The 23,036-nt window shown below is 50.9% G+C and overlaps 1 protein-coding gene across 1 annotated transcript in view; it reads left to right on the forward strand.

Annotated features, from left to right (window-relative positions):
• The window catches only part of ANP32B (acidic nuclear phosphoprotein 32 family member B), a 290,508-nt gene that overhangs the window by 221,440 nt on the left and 46,032 nt on the right, over window positions 1-23,036 (forward strand). The window contains exon 6 of the mRNA XM_069626392.1: window positions 9,268-9,334. Coding sequence (XP_069482493.1) covers window positions 9,268-9,334 — 67 coding nt within the window. The remainder of the gene's footprint in view (window positions 1-9,267; window positions 9,335-23,036) is intronic.

Raw genomic sequence — 23,036 nt, forward strand, 5'->3', positions numbered from 1 at the left:
CAAGAACACCCAACACAAACCAGGTCACAGTGCCCAAAATCAAAAGAGCCAGAGCAGGAGGTGCTAGCTTTCCCTACCTTGCAGCCTTGCAATGGCATGCCCTACCACCACCCCTACGAGCAGAACATTCACACATGGCATTCTGAAAAGCAGTGAAAACGTTGCTCTTCATCTAATCACTCTTTCGAGGGGATTGGGTCCTCCGACGTATTCCATATCTATGACATGTAATCACCACAGCTGTGCTGCTTCGGAAACTTTTTCGGCGTCTGCGTCCTGCGTCGATGACGTCGATGCGCCGTTGTCGAGGACCTCGTCCGACGTCATCCGATGTGATAAGTAGGACGCACGACGCCCATAGCCTCAGTTCCGTTTTTTCCGCGAACGTGTTGCTTCGTGTTTCTCGGTTTAAACGCCTCGACTCTTTGGAGTTCTGTTCTTCTCGGTTCTTCGAACCTGTTCGTTTGTGAAAATCCTTCTGAAGATGTCTACTTCGTCTTCGACCCCGCGTCCGGGTTTCAAGAAGTGCGGGGAGTGTGGGTCCAAGATGTCGGTGACGGACTCGCACGACGCCTGCCTCTGGTGCCTCGGGGAGGCCCACGACACGGATGACTGTATCGACTGCCAGTCGCTCACGTCCAAAGCCTTACGCAAACGTAAGAAGAAGTTGTCGGTAGGTCGGGTGTCCAAGCCCCGGAAGTCGAAGTCTGCGGGGCTTTCGACGGATGATTCGAGGGGTGACTCTCCGTGTCATCGTCGGAAGTCTCGTGGGTCTCCTTCTAGGAGTCGATCTCGCCACTCCTCTGCCTCTTCGAGGCATTCTCGGAAGCGCCGACATCGGTCGTCTTCCAGGTCCTCTTCGGAGGGCTCTGCCCGGCACGTCGCTTACCCCTCGGGCCGTGCGACGCCGGAGGAATGGGCTTCCTTTGGGAAGCAGATGTTGGCGATTCTTGAGTCGCAGGGTACTCAGCCGTCCGCGCCCCCGAGTGGGGTCGGTCGTGTGAGGTCGAGAGACACCGCTCGCAGGAGTGGTCGGCACGAGTCACGGGAGAGGTCCCGTTCGGACAAGGGGACTCGTTCTCGACGTACCCGTTCCAGGTCCCGGTCCTCGACGCGTTCGAGACAGTGTGCACCTGTGAGGTCTTCGAAGAAGGCTTCGACGCCTGTGGCGTCGAGGGCGTCGACAGGCTTTCTCGAGGCTCTGGCTCCGAGGAAGTCGTAAATGCCGTCGACGCTCAGGTCGTCGAGGGACACGCTCGGGGCTCCGGCCTCGAGGGCTGTGTCGACGCCGCTGATTCTGGAGGCGCTGCATCTGACGTCGACGCCGATTCGCTCGACGCCATCGACGCCTTTCGTGTCGGAGGTACCCCAGGGCACGGGTGGACCCCCTAGGAAAGCTCTGGTTAAGAGCAGGCACTCTCGAGTGCCTTCTTTTCGCCACCTGGACTATATTTCAGAGGCGGATGAGGATTCTGATGGCCTGGTTCCTAGTCAGGTTCCAGATGACATTGTCTCGGGCCATAGTCAGTTTGACGAGTTGAGACAGTCACTGCATGATGCCAGTGGACTGGACACCTCTCCGGAGGTGGAGTTTTGTAGGCCTGAGCCTGGCTCTCATGCTGATTCCTCGTACCGGCGCCTTATGGCTAGGGTTTCTGAGTACGTGGGATGGTCTGCTCCCCCAGGGGAGTTTGTGCAGGATGATCTGACAGACATCCTTGATGTTGGTCCCCCAACTGACCCGGTTCTGCCGTTCCATATGGCTTTACAGAGAAGGGTGGCGGCGGCTTGGACTGCTCCGGAGAGTCTCCCGGCGGTGGGCAGATCCTTGTCGCGAAAATACCGTCCAGCCAGTGGCGACCCCTGCTACTTGACCAGGCACCCTGCTCCGGAGAGTTTGGTGGTGCAGGCGGCCACGGCCCCGGCGAAGCAGGCGTCGTACCCTACCATCCCTCCTGATAGGGACGACAAACGTTTTGATGGCTGGGCGAAGAAAGTGTTTTCTTCTGGTGGTATGGCGCTTCAGGCGGCCAACTCCATTTGTGCCTTGTCACGTTTCACGCACACTCTGTGGAACTGTGTTGCGTTAGCGGCTGAACATGTTCCCGAAGGGGATGAACGGGATGGTTTCCTTGCTATGGTCCAGGATGGTAAGGATGCCATGTGTGAGTCCGTTCAGTCGGGTTTGGACTTAGCTGAATGCGTCAGTAGGTCCATGGCGGCGAGCACCGTGATACGCAGGTTTGCGTGGTTGCGGAAGTCGGGGTTTGCGCCTGATGTGCAGTCCCGGCTCCTCAACATGCCCTTTGATGGTGAACACCTTTTTGGCAGCAAGGCTGACGAGAGCCTTGAGAGGTTGCAGACCTCAAAAGCTGCAGCGAAGTCGTTGGGCGCTGCAGTTCGCCAACCTCCGCCTTTTCGTCCTAGGGGACAGCAGTGGAGGGGTGGTTCCTTTCGCTATTACTCCTCCTTCAGTAAAGCGAGAGGAGCTGGCAGTCAAAGAGGCCAACGCAGGGGTACCAGAGGTGGACGACAGGGTACCCGTGGTGCCAAGGCCGCTCGGGCAGTTGCCTCTTTGCCCTCAGGTAACGCCGCAGCCGCTCCCACTCAGTCGTGAGGCCATGTCCCATGGTTCGCCGGTTGGGGGAAGGCTGGCGCAGCATCTTGTGGAGTGGCAAGCCATTACTTCAGATGTGTGGGTTCTGGAGATCATAACCCACGGCTACTGTCTTCCTTTTCGGCACAGGCCTCGCGACAATCCACCGGGGAACCTCTCTTTGCAGAGTCCGGATCCGCTCCTTGCGCAGGAAATTCAAGCCCTGCTGGAGAAAGGCGCCATAGAACTGGTGCCTGTAGCGGAGAGGAACAAGGGATGGTATTCCCCTTATTTTTTGGTTTCGAAGAAAGACGGGGGATTGAGACCCATCATGGACTTGCGCTGTTTGACCAAACTCCTCATGAAGGACAAGTTCAAGATGGTTACTCTCTCTCAAGTCCTCCAGGCCCTTCAGCTTCAGGACTGGTTGGTGTCACTCGACCTCAAGGATGCTTACTTCCATGTGCCGATCCATCCCAAGCACAAGAAGTACCTGAGGTTCGCGGTTGGCGACTCGCACTTTCAGTTTCGGGTCCTGCCGTTCGGATTGACCTCCGCCCCGAGGGTTTTCACCAAGCTCATGGTGGTGGTGGCAGCGCATCTCAGGCAAGGGGGGGATTCACGTCTACCCCTACCTGGACGATTGGTTGATCAGGGGGAGCTCTCCCGAGCAAGTCCTGGATCATCTATCGATCACCTGTCGCTCCCTTCACAGGCTGGGCTTCTCCCTCAATTTAAAGAAGTCCCATTTGACGCCAACACAGCGGCTCCAGTACATCGGAGCAGTGCTCGACACTTCCCTGGGGCAGTGTTTTCCTCCCCAGGTGAGGGCTCTTCACATTCAGCAGATGGTGCACAAGTTTCAGCATGCCCAGACGCTCCCAGCGTTCGAGTTCTTGAGGTTGCTCGGCCTCATGGCATCCTGCATTCTTCTGGTGCCAGAGGCTCGCCTGCGGATGAGATCTTTGCAGTGGGCACTCAAGACGCAATGGTCGCAGTCCTCCGGCAGGATGTCGGACTCGATTCAGGTGCCGTCCTCGGTCGCCCGGGACCTTCTGTGGTGGGCCGTCGAAGGCAACTTGATGAAGGGGGCTCCATTTTGGCTTCCCTGGCCGGAGGTGACGATCGTGACGGATGCATCCCTCACGGGATGGGGAGCTCATGCCAACCGGCTGACAGTCAGCGGTCGTTGGTCTCTGTCGGAGTCCAGACTCCATATCAATCTGTTGGAGCTGAGGGCCGTCAGGCTAGCCCTGAAGGCTTTTCTGCCGTCTGTGCGAGGGAAGAATGTCCTGATCCTGACGGACAACACAGTGGCCATGCACTACCTCAACAAAAAGGGGGGGGCAGGGTCACTTCCTCTGTGCAGAGAGGCGATGCAGCTCGAGTTCTGGGCCATCCAGCAGGAAGTTTCGATCTCGGCAGTTCATCTGGCCGGAGCCGAAAACGTGACGGCGGACGCTCTGAGCAGGCAGAGCGCGATCTCTCACGAGTGGGAGTTGGCTCAGGAGATTCTCCTGGAGATCTTCGCCCTTTGGGGGACCCCTCAAGTGGATCTCTTCACCTCCAGTGTCAACCGGAAGTGCGAAAGGTTTTGCTTGCGGGAATTTCCTCCAGAAGGAGCCTTAGGAGACGCGTTCGTGGTGGAGTGGTCATTCCTGCTGCTGTACGCGTTTCCTCTAGTCCCCGTCATCCCGCAAGTGCTGCCGAGGTTACGGAAGTTCGGTTCCCGGATGATCCTCATTGCGCCGGCGTGGACTCGGAGGACGTGGTACCCGGACCTTCTCGACTTATCCATCTGCCCTCCACGTCGTCTTCCCTACCGAGACGATCTGCTCTCACGGGAGGGGGGTCAGGTTCTCCATCCAGAGGTCAGATCCCTCAACCTTCACGCTTGGCTTCTGAAAGGTTGAGGTATAAGGATTGGGACCTCCCTGAGGACGTGATGGAGGTGTTGCTTTCGGCCCGAAGACCGGCAACAAAGTCTCTGTACCGTTGCCGTTGGCGTAAGTTCTGCGACTGGTGCAGGGTTCAGAATGTGGATCCTTTTGCATGTGACATCCCCATGGTTCTGTCCTTTTTACTTTCTTTGGCCCACAGGGGCTTGCAAGTGGGTACCGTTAAGGGTTACCTGGCGGCGCTATCCATCTTTAAGCGCTCGTCTGAAGAATGTTCTTACTTTAAAATCCCTTTGATTTCACAGTTCCTGAAAGGGCTCACTAATGTGTTCCCTCCGTCACCTTTCCTGGTGCCCGGTTGGGATTTAAACCTGGTTCTTAAGTTTCTTATGGGTGCTCCGTTTGAGCCTTTACATTCTTGCCCTTTGAGGCTGTTAACTCTGAAAACTGTGTTTTTAGTTGCGGTTACTTCCGCTCGCAGAGTGAGTGAGTTACAGGCACTTTCAGTTAAGCCTCCCTTCACTGTATTTCACAAGGACAGGGTTGTCCTTAGAGTTCGTCCTTCTTTTCTTCCGAAGGTAGTGACAGAATTTCATTTGGCCCAGAAGGTTGTTCTTCCGGCATTCTATCCTCCTCCGCATCCTGGTAAGGAAGAGGAGAGGCTCCATAGGCTTGATCCTAGGAGAGCTTTAAGCTTTTATGTTTCACGCATGTCCCGGGTCAGAGTGGATGATCAACTCTTTATTGGTTACGCTGGAAAGCGTTTGGGGCAAGCTGTGACGAAACAGACTTTGTCTCGCTGGATTATTTTGGCCATCTCGGAGTGCTACCGTTTGGCGGGTAAGGACCCACCGGCTGGCTTGCGGGCCCATTCTACCAGGGGTATGGCTGCGTCTACTGCCCTGCAGAGGGGTGTTCCTATTCGCAACATCTGTGATGCAGCCACCTGGGCTTCAGTACATACATTTGTACGTCACTATTCCCTTGATTCCATCCGAGCACAGGATCTGGCCTTTGGCAAGGCGGTCCTTTGCTCTGCTATTTGATTGGCTATTCTACATTTTGATTCTAAATTCTTTCCCTCCTCCTTGCTTTGGTACTGCTTTGGGAGTCTGTCATAGATATGGAATACGTCGGAGGACCCAATCCCCTCGAAGAACAAGTTACTTTCTTACCTGGTAACGTTCTTTCGATGGGATGGTCCGACGACGTATTCCATATCGCTCCCGCCCTGCCTTCCCCGCTACAGAATTTCTTTTGCGATTGCAGCTTACGTTCCGCAAGGCTTTGTGTCTGACTGGCAGTTGACTTATGTCACACGTTCTGGGGGAAAAAACTACAACTGAGGCTATGGGCGTCGTGCGTCCTACTTACCACATCGGATGACGTCGGACGTCGGAGGAGGTCCTCGACGACGGCGCATCGACGTCATCGACGCAGGACGCCGAAAAAGTTTCCGAAGCAGCACAGCTGTGGTGATTACATGTCATAGATATGGAATACGTTGTCGGACCATCCCATCGAAAGAACGTTACCAGGTAAGAAAGTAACTTGTTCTTCTCCACATCCTGTTATATTGCTAGCTAGGCCATAGCATACTTAGTCTGCTTATCCACAATGTATAAACGCATACTAAATAACATGCTGTACAGAAAGTATAAATGTATAACCTGTAACTAAGGTCCTCACAAGTAACAGTGCCTCTATGCCCATGGGCTGTTTGCGCGCTATAAAAATGTTTAAAATAAAATAAATAAATGCTTTCTCATGCAGACGCCCAGTTTCTCTCCCGTATAATAAAACCCATCATTTCAAAAGTTAGATGGAGCCGGATCATTCCAGGCACAGAAACAGAGGACCATCAAGGGGGTAGGGGGGGGGGTGTTTCCTGATCACCTAAACTGTTTCAGGCAGGTATACGGTTTGAATTTCACCACCACAGGGAACATACTACGCCATTGGGGGTGGGGCAGAGACTGCAGCTTTTTACTACAATGGAGAATTCACACTTTGGAGCCATGAACCCTTTTAGTGATTGCCAAGGGTTTATCTCTCCAACCCCACTTCTCCCCCCGCCCCCCCATGCCTCAACCACTTTCATGACACATGAAGGAAGAGATGGTGCAAGTCCTTACATTTGGGATTGACAGACAAGTTGCCTCATCAGGATTCCCTGGAGGGTTTCTGATTCTTTTTTGATTTCGAAGGACAAGAGGAGGCCTCAGCTGTCATGATCTCTGCTTCCAAAAGGTCAGGGTTTTCCCAACTTCCTTGGAAGCAGATTCATAACCCAGGTTCCGAGTGCCAACCAGTCCCAATTGGGACCTTTTGGACCCAGTCCTGGCGCCAGTGGCACCAGGCTCATAAATATGCCCAGTCCCAGCGCTGGAAGCGCCGGGCTCATAATGCTTGGGTGGACTTACCTGCAGCAGACCATGCTGCTTACTTGCCTGCCAGTTGAGCCTCTGATCCTCTTCTGTTTGGAACTACTTTTCCTGTTGGGTGGGGCAGGAGCCACTCCCTAGGTTCAGAACACTGGAACTCTTCTGGAAAGCAGGAGCTCTTTTCTTACCTAGGCGTGGCTGTGGAAGGAGACACCTAATCACTACAGGAGGCTATTTAAACCACACCCGATGGATGAATCTTGCTTTGCGTTATTCTGCATCCTCTGCAGCAGAACGCTCATCGTGTCTTCTGCATCTGATCCTGGGCCTAAGGAAAAAGGCTTACCATCCTGAATCCAGTCTTCAGCAACACCTATAAAGACAAGAAAGAACAGGTTAGCATTACGGTCTTCAGTGACAGCGCTTCACTTACCTGGTCCATCGGCTGTCACCAATGCCTCGCGCTGCATTCCGGCATCTGAAAGACAAAGGCTTACCTACTCTTCGTGCGCTCCGGAGGTCTTCGCACTGCATTCCGGCATCTGAAAGACAAAAGCTTACCAACTGTTTGCACGCTCCGGAGGCCTTCGGCGCTGCATCCCGCATCTGAAAGACAAAACAAGGTGCGTTTAAAGACATTGGGGAACTTAAATACTCACGTGACATTACTCCTTTCCACATCTAACTCAGTGGGTATTCCGGCACCATGCAGCCGCTCCGAACTTACCTGCAAAATAAAAAGACAGTTAGAGCGCATCGTGAAGCAGGCAACAAGCGCTTACTTACGTGCTTCCAGGCGCTTCTATTCATCACACGGGCTCCATCTTCAACTCACTTCAGCCCATCATCCGCCATCGCCGGAACCCTGCAAAACAAGAGACATCATTACTAAAGACTTTTAAAGACATTGGGCCTCATTACGACCCAGGCGGATTTCGCGGTGCTAAATGCACCGCGAAGCATGGCGGAAAGCCGCCGATAGCGCCATGGGGGTTGGCGGATTTACCGCCCCATTCCGACCTTGGCGGGGCGGTAAATCCCCAATCCCCATTCTGCCCTTCCCCATTCCCATTTTTGCCCCATAGGGTATAATGGGAGTGGGGAAGGAGTTAATTACGCCACCGTAAAATACGGTGGCGTAATTAACAACGAGGTCCCGTAGCGCCATGGTTTTCTCCGCCTGGTAAAACCAGGCGGAAAAGGCCGCCATGGCGCTACGGGAACTCGTAGTATGGCGGAGAGGTACGCCATGCACTACGCTGGCGTAAAACCCTCTCCGCCAGGGTCGTAATGAGGCCCAATAGAATTACTCGAAACTTACCGTTCGTGCAGTAAACGACGGACAGCAGTCCTCTGAAGTCAAGAGGCCTGCTCCCCTTATCCAGTGAAGAAACTGGTTACAGCACCCTGCCCCGAGGCAGATGGAGAGCACGGCGTTCACTTACCTAAGGTGAGAGCGTTAACCTTTGGGGTTCTACAGGAGAAGAGAAAGGGAAGAAGAGAGAGACATTCAATAACCCAGTTCATTAATCCCATATTTTCTATCTGCAGACATCTTACCCTTCAAGTCAGACATACATGTCACAGAGGCCCAGCCCAAAGAGCCAGCCGTGTGTTACACATCACCTTTGAAGATACGGTATACGCCCAGTCAAGACCGGCGCCTCTACGGGAATCAGGTGAGCGTTACATCAGCTCAGCACAGACATTTCAGACTTAATAGATCTCCTCCCCATAGAGAGGTTCAAGATGGCCGCTCCTTTTCAAATCCTGTTGGCTCTGCAGGAGGTTGATTGGCTTTGTGCACATCACCTGCAGGATGCATACATGCACATTCCAATTTGGATCCGCCGTTTTCTTTTCCTCTGTTTTTAATTTCCTGGACAATTTTACCAGTACACATGTTTGGGTTGAGCTCTGCCTTGAGGGTTTTCCCAAAGTTTATGAAGCCATCATGGTTCATTTGCATTTTGCATCACTCACACCGATATAGTGACTGTAGTACATCGGTTTGTGAGGAACATGAGACTAAGCAAAGTCGTCCCTAAGGAAGAGTACTTGGGCTATCCATGAGATTTGCTCTCACCTGATTGGGTCATTCAGTATCCCAGCTTTATAAGTAAAGCTTAGAAAATCAGTGTCAACAAAACTTGTGACCGGAAAGCACATGTACTTATAACACTTTATCGGTACAAAGGAGAGGTTTTTTGCTGTGTTCTGATGTTTTACATATACATTCTGACAGTGGTGGTGTGTTATGCCAGATGAAAATGCTTTTAAATTCATATATGTGTGATGTGGAAGCTTATATATAAAGTATTTACTATGTGGGGATTTGTGAAACTTTCCCAAGCCCTAAGGCATACCTTTCTTTATTTTGTCACTTCAGGATGACGATGTACCTGAAGATGGAGAAGAGGAAGAAGAGGATGACGACGAGGATGAAGATGAAGAAGGTTAGTTGTTAGAAAAATCAGGTCTGATAGTGTGGATGTAGGTTGCATGTTACTGTTCGCCATCATGGAATATTGATTAAAATAGGTTGAACACTGAATTGGTCTGCCTAAGGATGGGGTCTTGCAACACTTGCTATTGAAATATAATTTTGAAATCCGAGAGGTGAAGCCTAACAGGAAGGAAGATGACCTCACTCTTTCAAACTGTGCTTTCCCCCTTATGGACTGAGCACTGCTCGACCGCTTGTGAGGATGCTGGTTTAGGAGTGCTCAGATGTAGGGGAGCCTGTGGTCCTGATCAACAAGTGTAAACCAAAGAGGGTGCTGTAAGGAAGACATGGTATCAATAGTGATGACCAACACAAATGATGCACAGTTCAAGGGTGTTTATTGAACAGTATGGGTTAGAAAAATGCCTATCTGGCCCTGTGTCTAAAGATGGGAGCACGCCCAACCATAAACTAATAAATTAAAAAGTCCTTGTGATGTCTGTCAAAACAAAATGGCCTATACTAATGAAACCTATTGCCTGCTGTAACGCTGTTACCACAAATATGTGCTGGGAAAATATGTATGTAAAAGAAAACACTGAGGGCGGGGGGGGACGTGAGTCTCCACAGCTCCTGAGAAGTCGTGGATATCCTACAGTTAAATCCTGTTTCTCCACATGTCTGTAAGCTATTAAAACATATCCCTGGGCAGCGGAACGTAACGGGAGCAGTTCGCTGCAATCCTGAGGAGAATAGTTCAATGGAACCTGGAGAACGGACTGTCCGAGGGGGAACGAGGAGACAGGCGCCATGTTTGTGTGCAGCCAGGCGGCGGTACCGGAGCCGGTGGCACAGAATACTGCAGGCATACGCCAGCAGCTCTTCCAACCCCCCGCCCCCCCCCCCCCCCCCCCCCAGCAGTGGTGCACAAGTCCTGGAGATCAACGGTGCCGCAGAGGTGAACTCGCAACGCGGAGGACCCGACATTGACATTGTGTGCTCCTCCCTCAACCCCCCAAGCGGAAGCACAGACTACAGCTTGGCGCGACTCCAAACAAGGTGAGGGCCCGGGGGTCGCAAAAGCAACCCAGCGATACACTGTGGGGCCAGAGGGGGGAACGGAAGCCACTTAGTGCACCGAGCAACAGAGGGGCACACCCCCCCCCCACCAGCTGATAATAGGGTGCACTGAAACACTGCAATCCAGCCTCACCCACTGCACGGCAGACCAGCAGGCGCCCTTCTCACCACCCAGATTACTGCCTGGGCGCACCGAACTGCGGTGAGGCATCGTAATGGCAGGCCTCTGGCGCCGTATTACCCGCAGCACAGCGGAATAGCAGGCGCCCCTCATCCCCCCAGGTGGTGGGAAGTAGGGGGCGTCAGTGGCCAACGATGGGGATGGCGGAGAGAGAAAAACGAGAGGCGCTGGGAAGGAGTTAGCAGGCCCAAAAGAGCAGGTGCAGATCGTAAGGGGCGAAAGGGTGAAAAAGGACAGAAGGCGAGATCAGCGAAGAGCATCCACTGGCCAATGAAGCCACGACCTGGCAATAACAGGCAAACGCCCAGCACCATATAGGGACCACACTGGCCCACAGTCTCTCGCACTCTGACCCCCGACCAGAGATGTGGGGGGCTGGGCAGCAGGAATCGCGCAAGACCCTGTAAGCACTGTAAGCACTGGGTCCACCTTAGAAAGGTGGACCCAGTGCTGCAATCGGCAACAGGGTATTTCCCGCTGAACCCCGGCCTGCCAACAGGAGTACAGGTGTAAGCAAAACCAACCTTTGGTATACATCTGTACTACATACTTTTGGTAGCAGAGCTGAGCTGCCAGGCTTATCTCAAGAGGGAATGTGAGCTGTAATGATGTTACACAGAGGTCTATAATCACAAGTGTTCAAATAAACTCTTACACTCAAGGTTTCTTTAATAAATATTTATTAAATTATCTATCGGTTATAAAACATTCATAAGAAAGATGCAATTATATATCACACGCAAATACATTTCAACACTATTTCAGAAATACATTTCAAGAGGAGTAAAAGGCAAAGATTAATAGAACATGAAAAGTTAGTTATTCTTAGACAGTGCAAATATTTGGAGTTCACCAGAAGAGTCAATTCAATAGGCTATGCTAAAGTCAATGGGCTAAAGTCTTGGATAGGAAAAAAGCAGTTCTGGTAGATAAACAGAAGTCTCTGCAAATGTTATTAGGAATAGTTTGTAGCAAGAAGAATCATATGTTGGGTCACAAGCTGATTAGGCATATGAGTTGGAAAAGTTTCAAGCACTTTCACCGCGAGAGGTACTCTGTCTGATTTTACAATACCTTTACAAACGAAGAAAAAGATGCAGCTGATGACCTCTGTTCCTGGCAGTTCCTGCAGATCTCGCTGTTCCTTTGCCTCAGTCGTGGGGACAAGAGGGAGGACTTCGGGGGACTCTGCACCGAGACTGGTCAAAAAACTGGCAAATCTTCAATTCCAGTAGCTGTAGTCAAGCGCACAATCTGGTGTCCCTCTCCATGGTTATTCGGTTTTCTGCAGCACTCTGAGGAAAATACAACCACTCCGAGATTGGTATCCATTTGGCTTAGTGTCGAGTTGATTGGATCCACCAACTCATAGGTAGAAGTCGTCCTTGCAGGGCTTCTCTGTTGAGATGAACTTGGCAATTCGGACCTGCAGCAGGGCTTCACTGGGAAAACCAACGGTCCAGGAGTTGCAACAGCCGTCCTCTTCAAGCTCGTCTTCGGTTCTTTCGTTCCAGTAGTCGAGTCTGCCTTCCAAGCCAAGAGACTCGCCTTTTATTCAGTTCTCTCCCATTCATTCCAGCCTAGCTGTCACTCACCCAGCAGGGTGGCTGTCCTTGCTGGACAGTCAGCTAGCCAATCACCACAGAGTGCATTTGGGTCTCCTAGGAGACTAAGCACAGGGAGTTTCGGGCACCTCCCTCACTTCCTGCCCACCCCAGACACTCAGACGCCAGAGGCCTTCTTCAGTCCTGAATCCCGCAAAAGGAACAAAGGGACCAAACCTAGTTTGGCACGCAGAGACAAACTCTAGAAGGATTTTTCCAAAGAGAAATGGCGAAAAAAGAAGACTGGGACCTGTTTAAACAAAGGAGGCTCAGACGCCATCTTGCAAAACATAGCTTCCGCGATTTAACGCTACCGGTGTTCGCTGAAATCATGGTAGTTTGTTGTAAAACCACTGTCACCAGCCATTCTGAGAGGAAAGGGTAGCATTTGACTACTACATGAGTATCTAGACACAGGGGATACTAAGTAACCCCTCCAGCACTTTATTGTAAAATAGGGTGTGCTGGGTCTAGGAATTTAAAAAGTCAATTTCACTTAACTTACTCTGGGAAAAAGTAGTTTATACCAGAGAAGGTATTTAACCCTTGGGAAAGCCTGAAAATGTTTCCCTGTGCCACTGAACTGAGGGTGCTGTCTGACACAAATGAAAAGATGATGCCTAATGGAGTCGGTTAGACTCCATAACCAAAGAAAACACAAGAGTAAAACACATTTCAAAACGCATGAGAGTGGGAAAAAGGGTTGCACTCTCTCAGGTAAAAAAATCAAGTCCTCAAAATCCAGCAAAGTTGCTGAGGTAAGGTGAAGGGAATTAGCACATTTTTGAGAATTCTCCCTAACACCACCCGGTCAAGGCACAACACGAAGAAGCAAGCGGAGGCGACAAGATCACTCAAACGCCTCACAGGTCATGCAGAACAGAAGGACACTGCTTGGGTCCGCAATATAGGGGCACCAACAAGCACACTGAAGCGAGCACGGGAAAAATATGCGCACCATCATGGTCAAAGACCAGACTAAGAGGAGAAGACTCCAATGCAATTGGACAGTACATGGTGGGAACTTCCCAGGCAGCCTCGACCTGTGCCAACGAGGCAGCAGGCATGGGAGAGGAGCTACAAGACTCCCAATCACACTCCACAACATAATGGGCGCCATAGGAGAATCTCAAACAGTTATGGAGGAGAAAATAGACGGTCTCAACGGAAATTACCTTCCTCAGGCAGGAACGCTCATACTCCTGAACAAGAGGGTCCTCTTTCAGCTGTTGGAGGTGAGGTCCAACCCCAGGGGGCGCTACGTCATGGCAAAGGGTAAGTTGTAGGGCGATACCATGGGTTTAGTGGCGCATATGCATCCCCCGCCCTCCCATCCACCTGCTTTCAACGGATCTCCTAGCGGAGCTACAGGGGCTCACAATTCAAAGCCATGCGGACGCTTGGATACTAGGGGAGACTTTAATGAGGTGATGGACCAGGGCTTGAACAGGACTTATGTAAGCACCAGGAACCCGGTGGCGTGCACCAAACTGCATTCATGTGCTGAGGCTCTGGGGTGGGTGGATGCATGGAGATGGCTGCATTCTACTGACAAGGGCTATTCCTTTTTTTCCGAGGTACACGCATCAATGTCCAGACTTGATTATTTCTTTGTCCCAGCTAATATGATCCACCGCCTGTTATCTGCCAAATACATGGCCTGAGGGATATCGGCCCATTCCCCCCTAGTCATGGAACTAAAGAATGGGAAGACAATACCCAAAGGGAGCTGGCGCCTCAACACGTATTACCTAGTTTTGTGGATAGCCTAGCGGCAAAAAATGAGCAATACTTTGAAATAAATACCGGGACTGTCGATAGCCCTGTCATCCTATGGCAGGGATGCAAGGACATGAATACGGGGGGGGGGGTTCTCTCAATGGTGGTGGCCAAATGGGGGAGACATGTGCAAGAGGTGGAGGAGGCAGAGAGGAAAGTGCAGCAGGCAGAAGAGGAATTTCTCCTCTGGGGCACAAAAGGCCAAGCGATCACTAGTCACAGCGCAAGAAATACAGCGCAATGTGGCGCTGGATAATGCCAAAGAAGCGGAGGCCTTCACGCAATATTATGAGGCGCTATATAGTGAGGGAACGGAAGACCGAGAAGTATGGGACCCAGGTGCACTGAATCAGGTACCCCACCAGCTCTCCGCCCAACAAGCTATGGGGTTGGAGGCAGACGTCTCGGAGGAGGAAATCTCTGCAGCACTTGCACAGCTACAGACTGGGAAAGCACCGGGGCCCAATGGGTTTACAGTTGAGCTATGAAAGTGGCTGGGGGGAGGGGGGTGTGCGGCCATCCTACAGCGCCTCTTTCTACAGAGTAAACAAGATGGAAGTCTGCCGCTGACCTCAGAAGAGCTAGCATAGTGGTCGCCCCGGAACAATGTGCCTCCCATAGGCCAATATCCCTAATGAATTGGGAGGCTAAGATCTTGGCCCGAGTGTTGGCCATTCAGTTAATGGGGGTAATGGGCTTGTTGATACACCCGGACCAATGCAGGTTCATGCCCTCCAAATCCACTCGAATGAACTTTCACCGTGCACAGCTTGCTACTGGCCTTGCCTCCGAAATAGACCAGTTGGCTCTCCTTGCCATAGACTTCGAGAAGGCGTACGATTCCATGCAGTGGTAATCTTTGGGGAATTATAGGCCGCATGGGATTTGGCCAAAACATCCTTGCATGGGTCTGCCTATTATACACATCCCCGGAGGCGGTGGTGAGCGTTAACGGGGTCACCTCCTGGGCCTTTGATCTAAGGAGAGGCATAACCCTTTTCATCGCTGCTATTTATTCTGGCAATAGAACCCCTAGCAATATAACTCTGGGAAAGTCAGAATTGGAAGGAATTCAAATGGCCCTGGGGCGGGGGAGATAGGGTCTCGCTTTACGCAGACAACCTTTTAATATACATGAGGAATCCCAAGGCCTCATGCCCAGTCATGACAGGAATACTCCAGGCGTATCAAATCTTCAGCAGGCTCAAAATAAACTGGCAGAAACCTGTCCTTTTTCCACTGCAGGATGAGGTCATTTGGCTCCCCCCGGAATGCCCATACACAATAGCAGAGGCAGGCTTCAAAAACCTAGGTATGCATTTTAGCCCATGCTTGACAGATTATGTCCCGCTCAATCTCACCCCATTACAAAACACATTTCTTATGCTTGTTAATCTGCTTAGAATCACATGCTGTGCAAATGGTCCGACATCCAGTGGTAACTGCAGAGTATTGCATCTTGTCTTTCGGGGACCGAAGGGGGACGTAGGCATAGGTGTTGTCTGTAACACTATCCCTATTGTGAGGTGTAGTGTACCCAAAATTCCTCACGCTTTGAGGTCCCTCAGATTGGTTTTTTTCCGCCCAGATAACTGGTCGCCCTATTGCGGAGCTCTTTCATAAGAGACTTTGTTATACCTTGTTTATTGACCTTGTCGATGATCCTCTGATAGTAACTTTGACAGTGCTTCCTGTGCTACACTGAAGACAACGGGGGACTTTCAACGCTGAAGACTGCGGTGGACTTGAATGCCTAAACTCCGACGACAGAGCCGTCCACATGGCAGGGCCTTTTGGCCGGCCTACACAGTAGGGAGAGTGGGGTCGGGCGGTTATATCTTTTTAGCTATGTCTCTCCTCTTTCCCCCTCTTTGCCCTCTAGATCTTGTCATCGTCTTTATTACCTTTTGCAATGGAAAGGACACCATTTAGGATTTTCCCCTCTTGCAGGACCAGATACCCTTACAAGGACGAGCACGATAAGTGCAATAATTGTCTACCCCTTGACCACGACGAAGCGCGGTGCGCGGCTTGTAGACTCCTTCGACCTAAAATGCTTAAGGAGCGGCGCGTTAAGCGGTGGGCCACCTACAGCATGTCACTGGCTGGATCTTGTTCCCCCACCCCCGCACCCGTTGAAAGTGACGGGGGCACTAGTGATGACCAGGCATCCGTGTCGGATGCCATCGACGTCATGACGGACACCTCTACGTCCGCCATGCCTGTCCCCGACCCCGCTAGGGCTGAAACGAGTCACGCTATGGGGAAAACATCCAGCGACAAGGGCGTACAAGATCGTAAACACACTAAATACACAACCCCTGCGACAGGACCGCCAAAAGTTTTGATGGAATCCTCTGATCCTCAAGATGAACAGCCTTCCCCGCATCCACAGCAGCGTCTTGGGCCTTCAAAAAATAAGGGCGCTCCCTTCAAACCACATTCGGCCGTCGAAGCACGCTCGTCTGACTCTCCGATGCCCTCAAATGCCACGATAGGGGAAAAATCTACCGCTAGATCTTCTAGTCACCCGGCGGTAGAAAAATCTACCGCTTGGCCTCCTAGTCATACAGCACACCCCACTTGGCTGTACATCGCCGAAAGCATTGCTAGGATTGCTTTGGCATTGGTACTGAAGCCTAAAGACGCAACAAAGCACAAGGAGAAGGCCACGGACACGTCGAAAGATGAGCCACAACTCCCCGATGCTCAAGAAGATTACGAGGAGAGTCAGGAGCTTTTGGTTAGCTCTATGGGAAACCAATTTCGGCGTCAATGAAAGTTTTCCTCCTTTTGACCCTTCTGGTTCATCTAAATGGACCAAAGAAATATTTGAAGGGTGCAGGGACCGTTTGGAAAAGTTTGTTTCGCTTTCAGAGCCGCCTACCCCCAAGAGAACTCGGGAGGACCCTCTCTTTGTGCCAGTTTCTAAATTTCCTAGAAATGTTGGGCCTTCTCAAGAACAGTGGATTGTGTCCTCCAACGTATTCCTCATCTTAGATGTATTCCATCCAGCTTTGCTGCTCTTCAGAATTTTTTTTGGCAGAGGGCGCTGTGCGTCGATGTCGTCGAGTCGATGGTCCCTCGAAGGCCTCTGTCGAGGGTGACGTCATCGGGTGTATAAGTAGCACGCGCGCCGCCCGTTGGCCTCAGTTCCGTTTTTCCGCAGTACGTTGCTTCGGACATTCGGTGCGCCTCGAGTTCTGTCAGGAAATATATTACGAGAAGTAATTATGTCCTCGTCATCGACGCCGACCACGAAACCTGAGATCGAGTTTTAAGAAATGCAAGTGCGGCTCAAAAATGTCGATCACGGACCCGCACCGCGAGTGTTTGTGATGTCTCGGGGAAGGCCACGACATGGAGGCCTGTTCGAAGTGTCAGGCGATGACGGGAAAGGCCTTGCGAGAAAGGAGAGGAAAGCTACAGGTAGGTCCGAAGGATCGGAAAGCCTCTAGCGTCGAGTCGAGACCCCATGGGGAAAAATCTCCTCAACGCGAAAGGCATAGATCCAGATCTCGAGGTGATTCTCATCGCTCGTCGTCTTCCTCGAAAAAGTCGAAGAAACGACGCCATAGATCTCCCTCCACCTCGTCGTCAGACGAGTCTCCGAAAATGAAATGCCCCACAAAACATTCGTCTTCCGAAGAGTGGGAAGCATTTAGGGTCAAAATGATGGAGGTGTTTGAGAAAGCGAAGCTTCGGTCTGCACCTTCTTCGGAAGCCGGCCGGGAGCGTCATCGCACTGACACTCGCGCGCCCTCGAGCCCGGGTGATCGTAAAAGGAAGCCGAGCGAAAAACGCTCAAGTCGAGTCGACCGCTCGAGGTCACCGACGCCGTCCGAGACTTTTCACACCTCGAAGGAGAAGCTGTCGAAGGCCGCCTCGACGCCCTCGAAGCAGACCCTGTCGACGACCACGATGTCATTGATGCCGTCGACGCCTTTATCGACGCCGAAAACCTCGGCGCCAAAGGCTCCAACCAAGCCATGGCAGCCAGAAAAAGAGAAGGAAAAAGTTAAACATGCAATTCCTTCAGAGCCTGGTACTACACCTCTTCCTCCTCCTCTCCCAGAGAAGGTTTTCAAGCCTCTCCCTAAAAAGGAGTTTTTCAAATCCTTGACCTCAATTTTTGAGGAACAGGAGAGATCCGAGGAGGAAAATGTACCTTTTGGATTGGAGTATGGCACCCCAAATGTCCCAGAATGCTTGATCTCGGAGGAAAGCAGAATGAGGGATTTGGTGGAGTCTTTGCACAATGCAAGTGGCATTGACACCTCTCCGGAGAATGACTTCGGTAGACCAGATCCAGGAGAGCATGCCAGTCCATCTTCCCGTCAGTTAATGACCAAGGTGGTAGATTACTTGGGATGGGCTAGACCACCAGCCCAATTCGTCCAGGACGATTTGACAGACATCTTGGACCATGGTCCCACTGAAGACCCAGTACTACCTTTTCATGTAGCCTTACAAAACAGGGTGGCCAATAATTGGGAAACTCCGGATTCTATTCCTCCGGTAAATAAATCCCTCGCATCAAAATACTGCCCAACCAGTAGCGACCGCAGCTATCTGTCAAAACATCCAACTCCCGAGAGTTTGGTCATACTGGCAGCCACAGCTTCCAACAAACTTGCGTACCCGTCTATCCCTCCAGACAGGGACGATAAGCATGTGGATGGTTGGGCACGGAAGGTATTTTCAGCCGGGAGCATGGCATTAAAATCTGCCAACTCCACATGTGCCTTGGCAAAATTTTCGTACACTCTATGGGAGTGCATTGCAATGGCGGCGGAGCACATACCAGAAGGGGAAGAAAGGGAAGGTTTCCTAGCCATCGTTAGAGATGGAAAGGAGGCCATGCAGGAATCCCTTCAATCTGGATTGGACACTGCGGATAGTGTAAGCAGGTCCATGGGCACTAGCACAGTAATGCGCAGGCTTGCGTGGTTACGGAAGTCGGGTTTTGCACTGGACGTACAGAACCGCCTCCTGAACATGCCTTTTGACGGGTCTCACCTTTTTGGCAACAAGGCTGATGAGAGCCTTGAGAGGTTGCAGACCTCAAAAGCAGCAGCAAAATCCTTAGGAGCTGCTATTAGGCAACCTCAGCCTTTTCGTGCGCAAGGGCAATCATGGAGGGGATGATCCTATCGTTATTACACCTCATACGGGAAGACGAGAGGAATGGCCAGTCAAAGGGGCCAAAGAAAGGCCACTCGTGGTGGACGAGGAAAACATGCTAAGCCTGCTCCAGCTGCAGCCTCTTTGCCATCAGCAGCTGTAACATCCGCCACAAAACCACTTTGAGGACTTGCACCACAAAACACCTGTAGGAGGCAGGCTGTCGCAGCATCTGCAAGAATGGCGGGCCATTACTTCAGATGTTTGGGCTCTAGAAATAATAGCCCAAGGCGATTGCCTTCCTTTTCTAAAGCAACCTCAAAGCAATCCACCAGGGAGACACCCGTTGAAACTTTCTAACCCGCTCCTACAGCAGGAAGTTCTAACCCTGCTGGAGAAAGGTGCTATAGAACCAGTACCTGCAGCGGAGAGGAACAAGGGTTGGTACTCCACGTATTTTTTGATCCCCAAAAAGGACGTAGGACTGAGACCCATCTTGGATTTAAGAAACTTGAACAAGATCCTCAGGAAGGACAAGTTCAAGATGGTTACCCTTTCTCAGATCCTTCAGGCCCTTCAACTCCAGGACTGGTTGGTGTCATTGGACCTCCAGGATGATTATTTTCATGTGCCGATTCATCTCAAACACAGAAAATACCTGAGGTTCGTAGTTGGCGACTCACACTATCAGTTTCGAGTCCTGCCATTCGGGTTGACCTCCGCCGCGAGGGTCTTCACCAAGTTAATGGTAGTGGTGGCAGCGCACCTCAGGAGAGGGGGGGATTCAGGTCTACCCCTACCTGGACGATTGGTTGATCAGAGCGCACTCAGCCGAGCAAGCACTGGATCATCTGAAAGTCACCTGCCACTTCCTCCACAAACTGGGCTTCTCCCTCAATTTCAAGAAGTCACAGATGACACCTTCCCAACAGCTTCAGTACATAGGAGCTGTATTAGACACGTCCTTGGCAAAGAGCTCGCCTCCCAAGTCGAGGGCTCAAGACATTCTTCAGATGGTTTCCAAATTCCAAAATGCCCAAAATCTCCAGGCTTACGACTTTTTAAGGTTGCTTGGCCTCATGGCATCCTGCATTTTTCTGGTGCCAGAGGCACGCTTGAGGATGAGATCCCTTCAATGGGCCCTAAAGACTCAGTGGTCCCAGTTCTCGGGTCAAATGACAGATCCTCTTCAGATGCCGAACAAGGTCAGACGAGACCTTTTTATGGTGGACCTGTACAGAGAACATTCTAAAGGGAGAACCCTTTTGGCAACCATGGCCGGAGATTACAGTAGTGACAGACGCCTCACTCCTGGGGTGGGGAGCTCATGCCATCGATTTCACAATCAGCGGTCGTTGGTCTCCATCGGAGTCCAAACTACATATCAACCTTTTAGAGCTGAGGGCAATCAGACTAGCGCTGAAGGCCTTCCTGCCATCTGTCAGGGGAAAAAATGTCCTGATAATGACGGACAACACAGTGGCCATGCACTACCTAAACAAAAGAGGATGCGTGGGGTCACTACCCCTGTGCAGAGAGGCAATGCAGCTCTGGTATTGGGTGATTCAGGAGGGAATCTCTTTAACGGCAATTAATCTAGCCGGGGAAGAGAATATGACGGCAGATGCTCTGAGCAGGCAGAGCACGGTATCCCACGAATGGGAACTGGCTTAGGAAGTCATTCAAGAGATCTTCGCCCTTTGGGGAACCCCTCGAGTAGACCTGTTTGCAACCGGAATCAACCGAAAATGCGAAAGGTATTGCTCAAGGGAATTTCCCCCGAGAGGAGCCCTGGGGGACGCGTTCATGGTGGAGTGGAATTTCCCACTATTGTACGCATTCCAGTCATTCCTCAGGTCATCAAGAGGCTGAGAAGGATTTGGAGCCGCATGATCCTAATTGCACCGGATTTGGCCAGGTGAACGTGGTACCCGGTCCTTCTAGACATGTCCATCTGTCCTCCAGTACGTCTTCCTCAGAGAGAGAACTTTCTCTCTCAAATGGAAGGTCAGGTTCTCCATCCAGAGGTCAAAACCCTCAACCTTCATGCTTGGTATCTGAAAGGCTGAGATACAGGGATTGGAACCTTCCAGATAACGTTATGGAGGTGTTGCTTTCGGCAAGAAGGCCAGCAACAAAGTCTCTATACCGTTGCAGTTGGAAAAAGTTTTGCAACTGGTGCAGAGAAAAGAATGTCAATCCTTTTCTGTGTTCTATTCCGGAAGTATTATCTTTCCTTCTGACCCTAGCACATAGAGATCTGAATATCGGAACAATAAAAGGTTACCTTGCGGTGCTTTCCATCGTCAAGCGCTCATCGGAAGAATGCTCCTACTTCAAAATTCCTTTGATAACACAATTCATAAAAGGTCTCACTAATGTGTTTCCTCCTCACCCTTTTCAAGTACCGATTTGGGATCTAAATTTGGTATTAAAATTCTTAATGTGTGCCCCTTTTGAGCCTATGCACACGTGTCCATTAAGATTATTAACATGGAAAATAGCCTTTTAAGTTGCTCTATTGTAAGCAAGAAGAGTGAGCGAATTGCAGGCACTATCTTCTGGGCCACCCTATACTGTGTTCCATAAGGACAGAGTTGTGTTGAGGGTTAATTATTTTTACCGAAGGTAATATCTGATTTTCATTTAAATCAGAAAATTGTTTTACCCTCATTCTATCCTCCACCTCATCCTTCTAAGGAGGAAGAAAGACTACACAGACTGGACCCTAAAACACCTTTAAGCTTTTACATCTCTAGGCTTTCTAGACTTGGAGTGGGCAACCAGTTGTTTAAAGGCTACACTGGAAGAAAACTGTGTCAATCAGTAGCAAAACAAACAATTTCAAGCTGGATCGTGCTTTGCATTTCAGAATGCTACAGACTAGCACAAAAAGACCCACCAGAAGGGTTAAGAGCTCATTCCACCAGAGGCATAGCCTCTTCACGGCCCTTCAAAGAGGAGTCCCTATAAGGTCCATTTGCGAAGCAGCAACTTGGTCTTCGCTTCACACCTTCTCAGAATTCTATAACCTGGATGCTTCCCAGTCTAGGGAGTTAACTTTTGGAAAAGCAGTGCTTTATTCTGCCATCTAAAGGCTTTAAAAAAAAATAATTTAAAAATCTGACCCCTCCTCCAGAGGAACTATGCAAAATACTGCTTTGGGAGCCTATCTAAGATGAGGAATACGTTGGAGGACAAAATCCACTCGAAGAACAAGTTACTTCTTACCTGGTAACGTTCTTTCGATTGGATGTTCCTCCAACGTATTCCTCATCGCCCTCCCAACCTACCCCTCTGTAGATTTTTTCCGGGTTATTGCCATCTCAGATCTCACAAGGCTGATACCTGTCTGCCGGCACAATCTACAAAAACAGTACAAGATCAGATACAAAAGAGGGGAAAAACAGAACCGAGGCCAACGGGCGCCGCACGTGCTACTTATACACCCGATGACGTCCCCTGCGACGGAGGCCTTCGAGGGACCATCGACTCGACGACACCGACACACTGCGCCCTCTGCCGAAAAAATTGCCGAAGAGCAGCAAAGCTGGATGGAATACATCTAAGATGAGGAATACGTTGGAGGAACATCCAATCGAAAGAACGTTACCAGGTAAGAAGTAACTTGTTCTTCTATCCACCCAGAAGTTGAGATCCAGATGGACACTTATAAGGACCTTTATGATGAGGAGGAGGAGGAGACTACCTTCCTACAAGACTACACTGTGGATGACCAGGCGGATCCCACAGAAGGCTGGGAGGACACTCACCAGGTTGAGACAGAACCATGGACACTCCCTAATCAAGACCAGGACACGGATGTCCTATGTTTGGATTCCCCTTCCTCCACCCCGGCCCGCCAAGCTTCCCCCAGTAGACGATCAAATGGCATTCAATGCCATTTTAAGAAAGGCATCAGATTATTTTAAAATCGCCACCCA

Source organism: Ambystoma mexicanum, chromosome 6p (genome assembly GCF_040938575.1).
Source record: "Ambystoma mexicanum isolate Mex_15411 chromosome 6p, UKY_AmexF1_1, whole genome shotgun sequence".
Classification (NCBI taxonomy): domain Eukaryota; kingdom Metazoa; phylum Chordata; class Amphibia; order Caudata; family Ambystomatidae; genus Ambystoma; species Ambystoma mexicanum.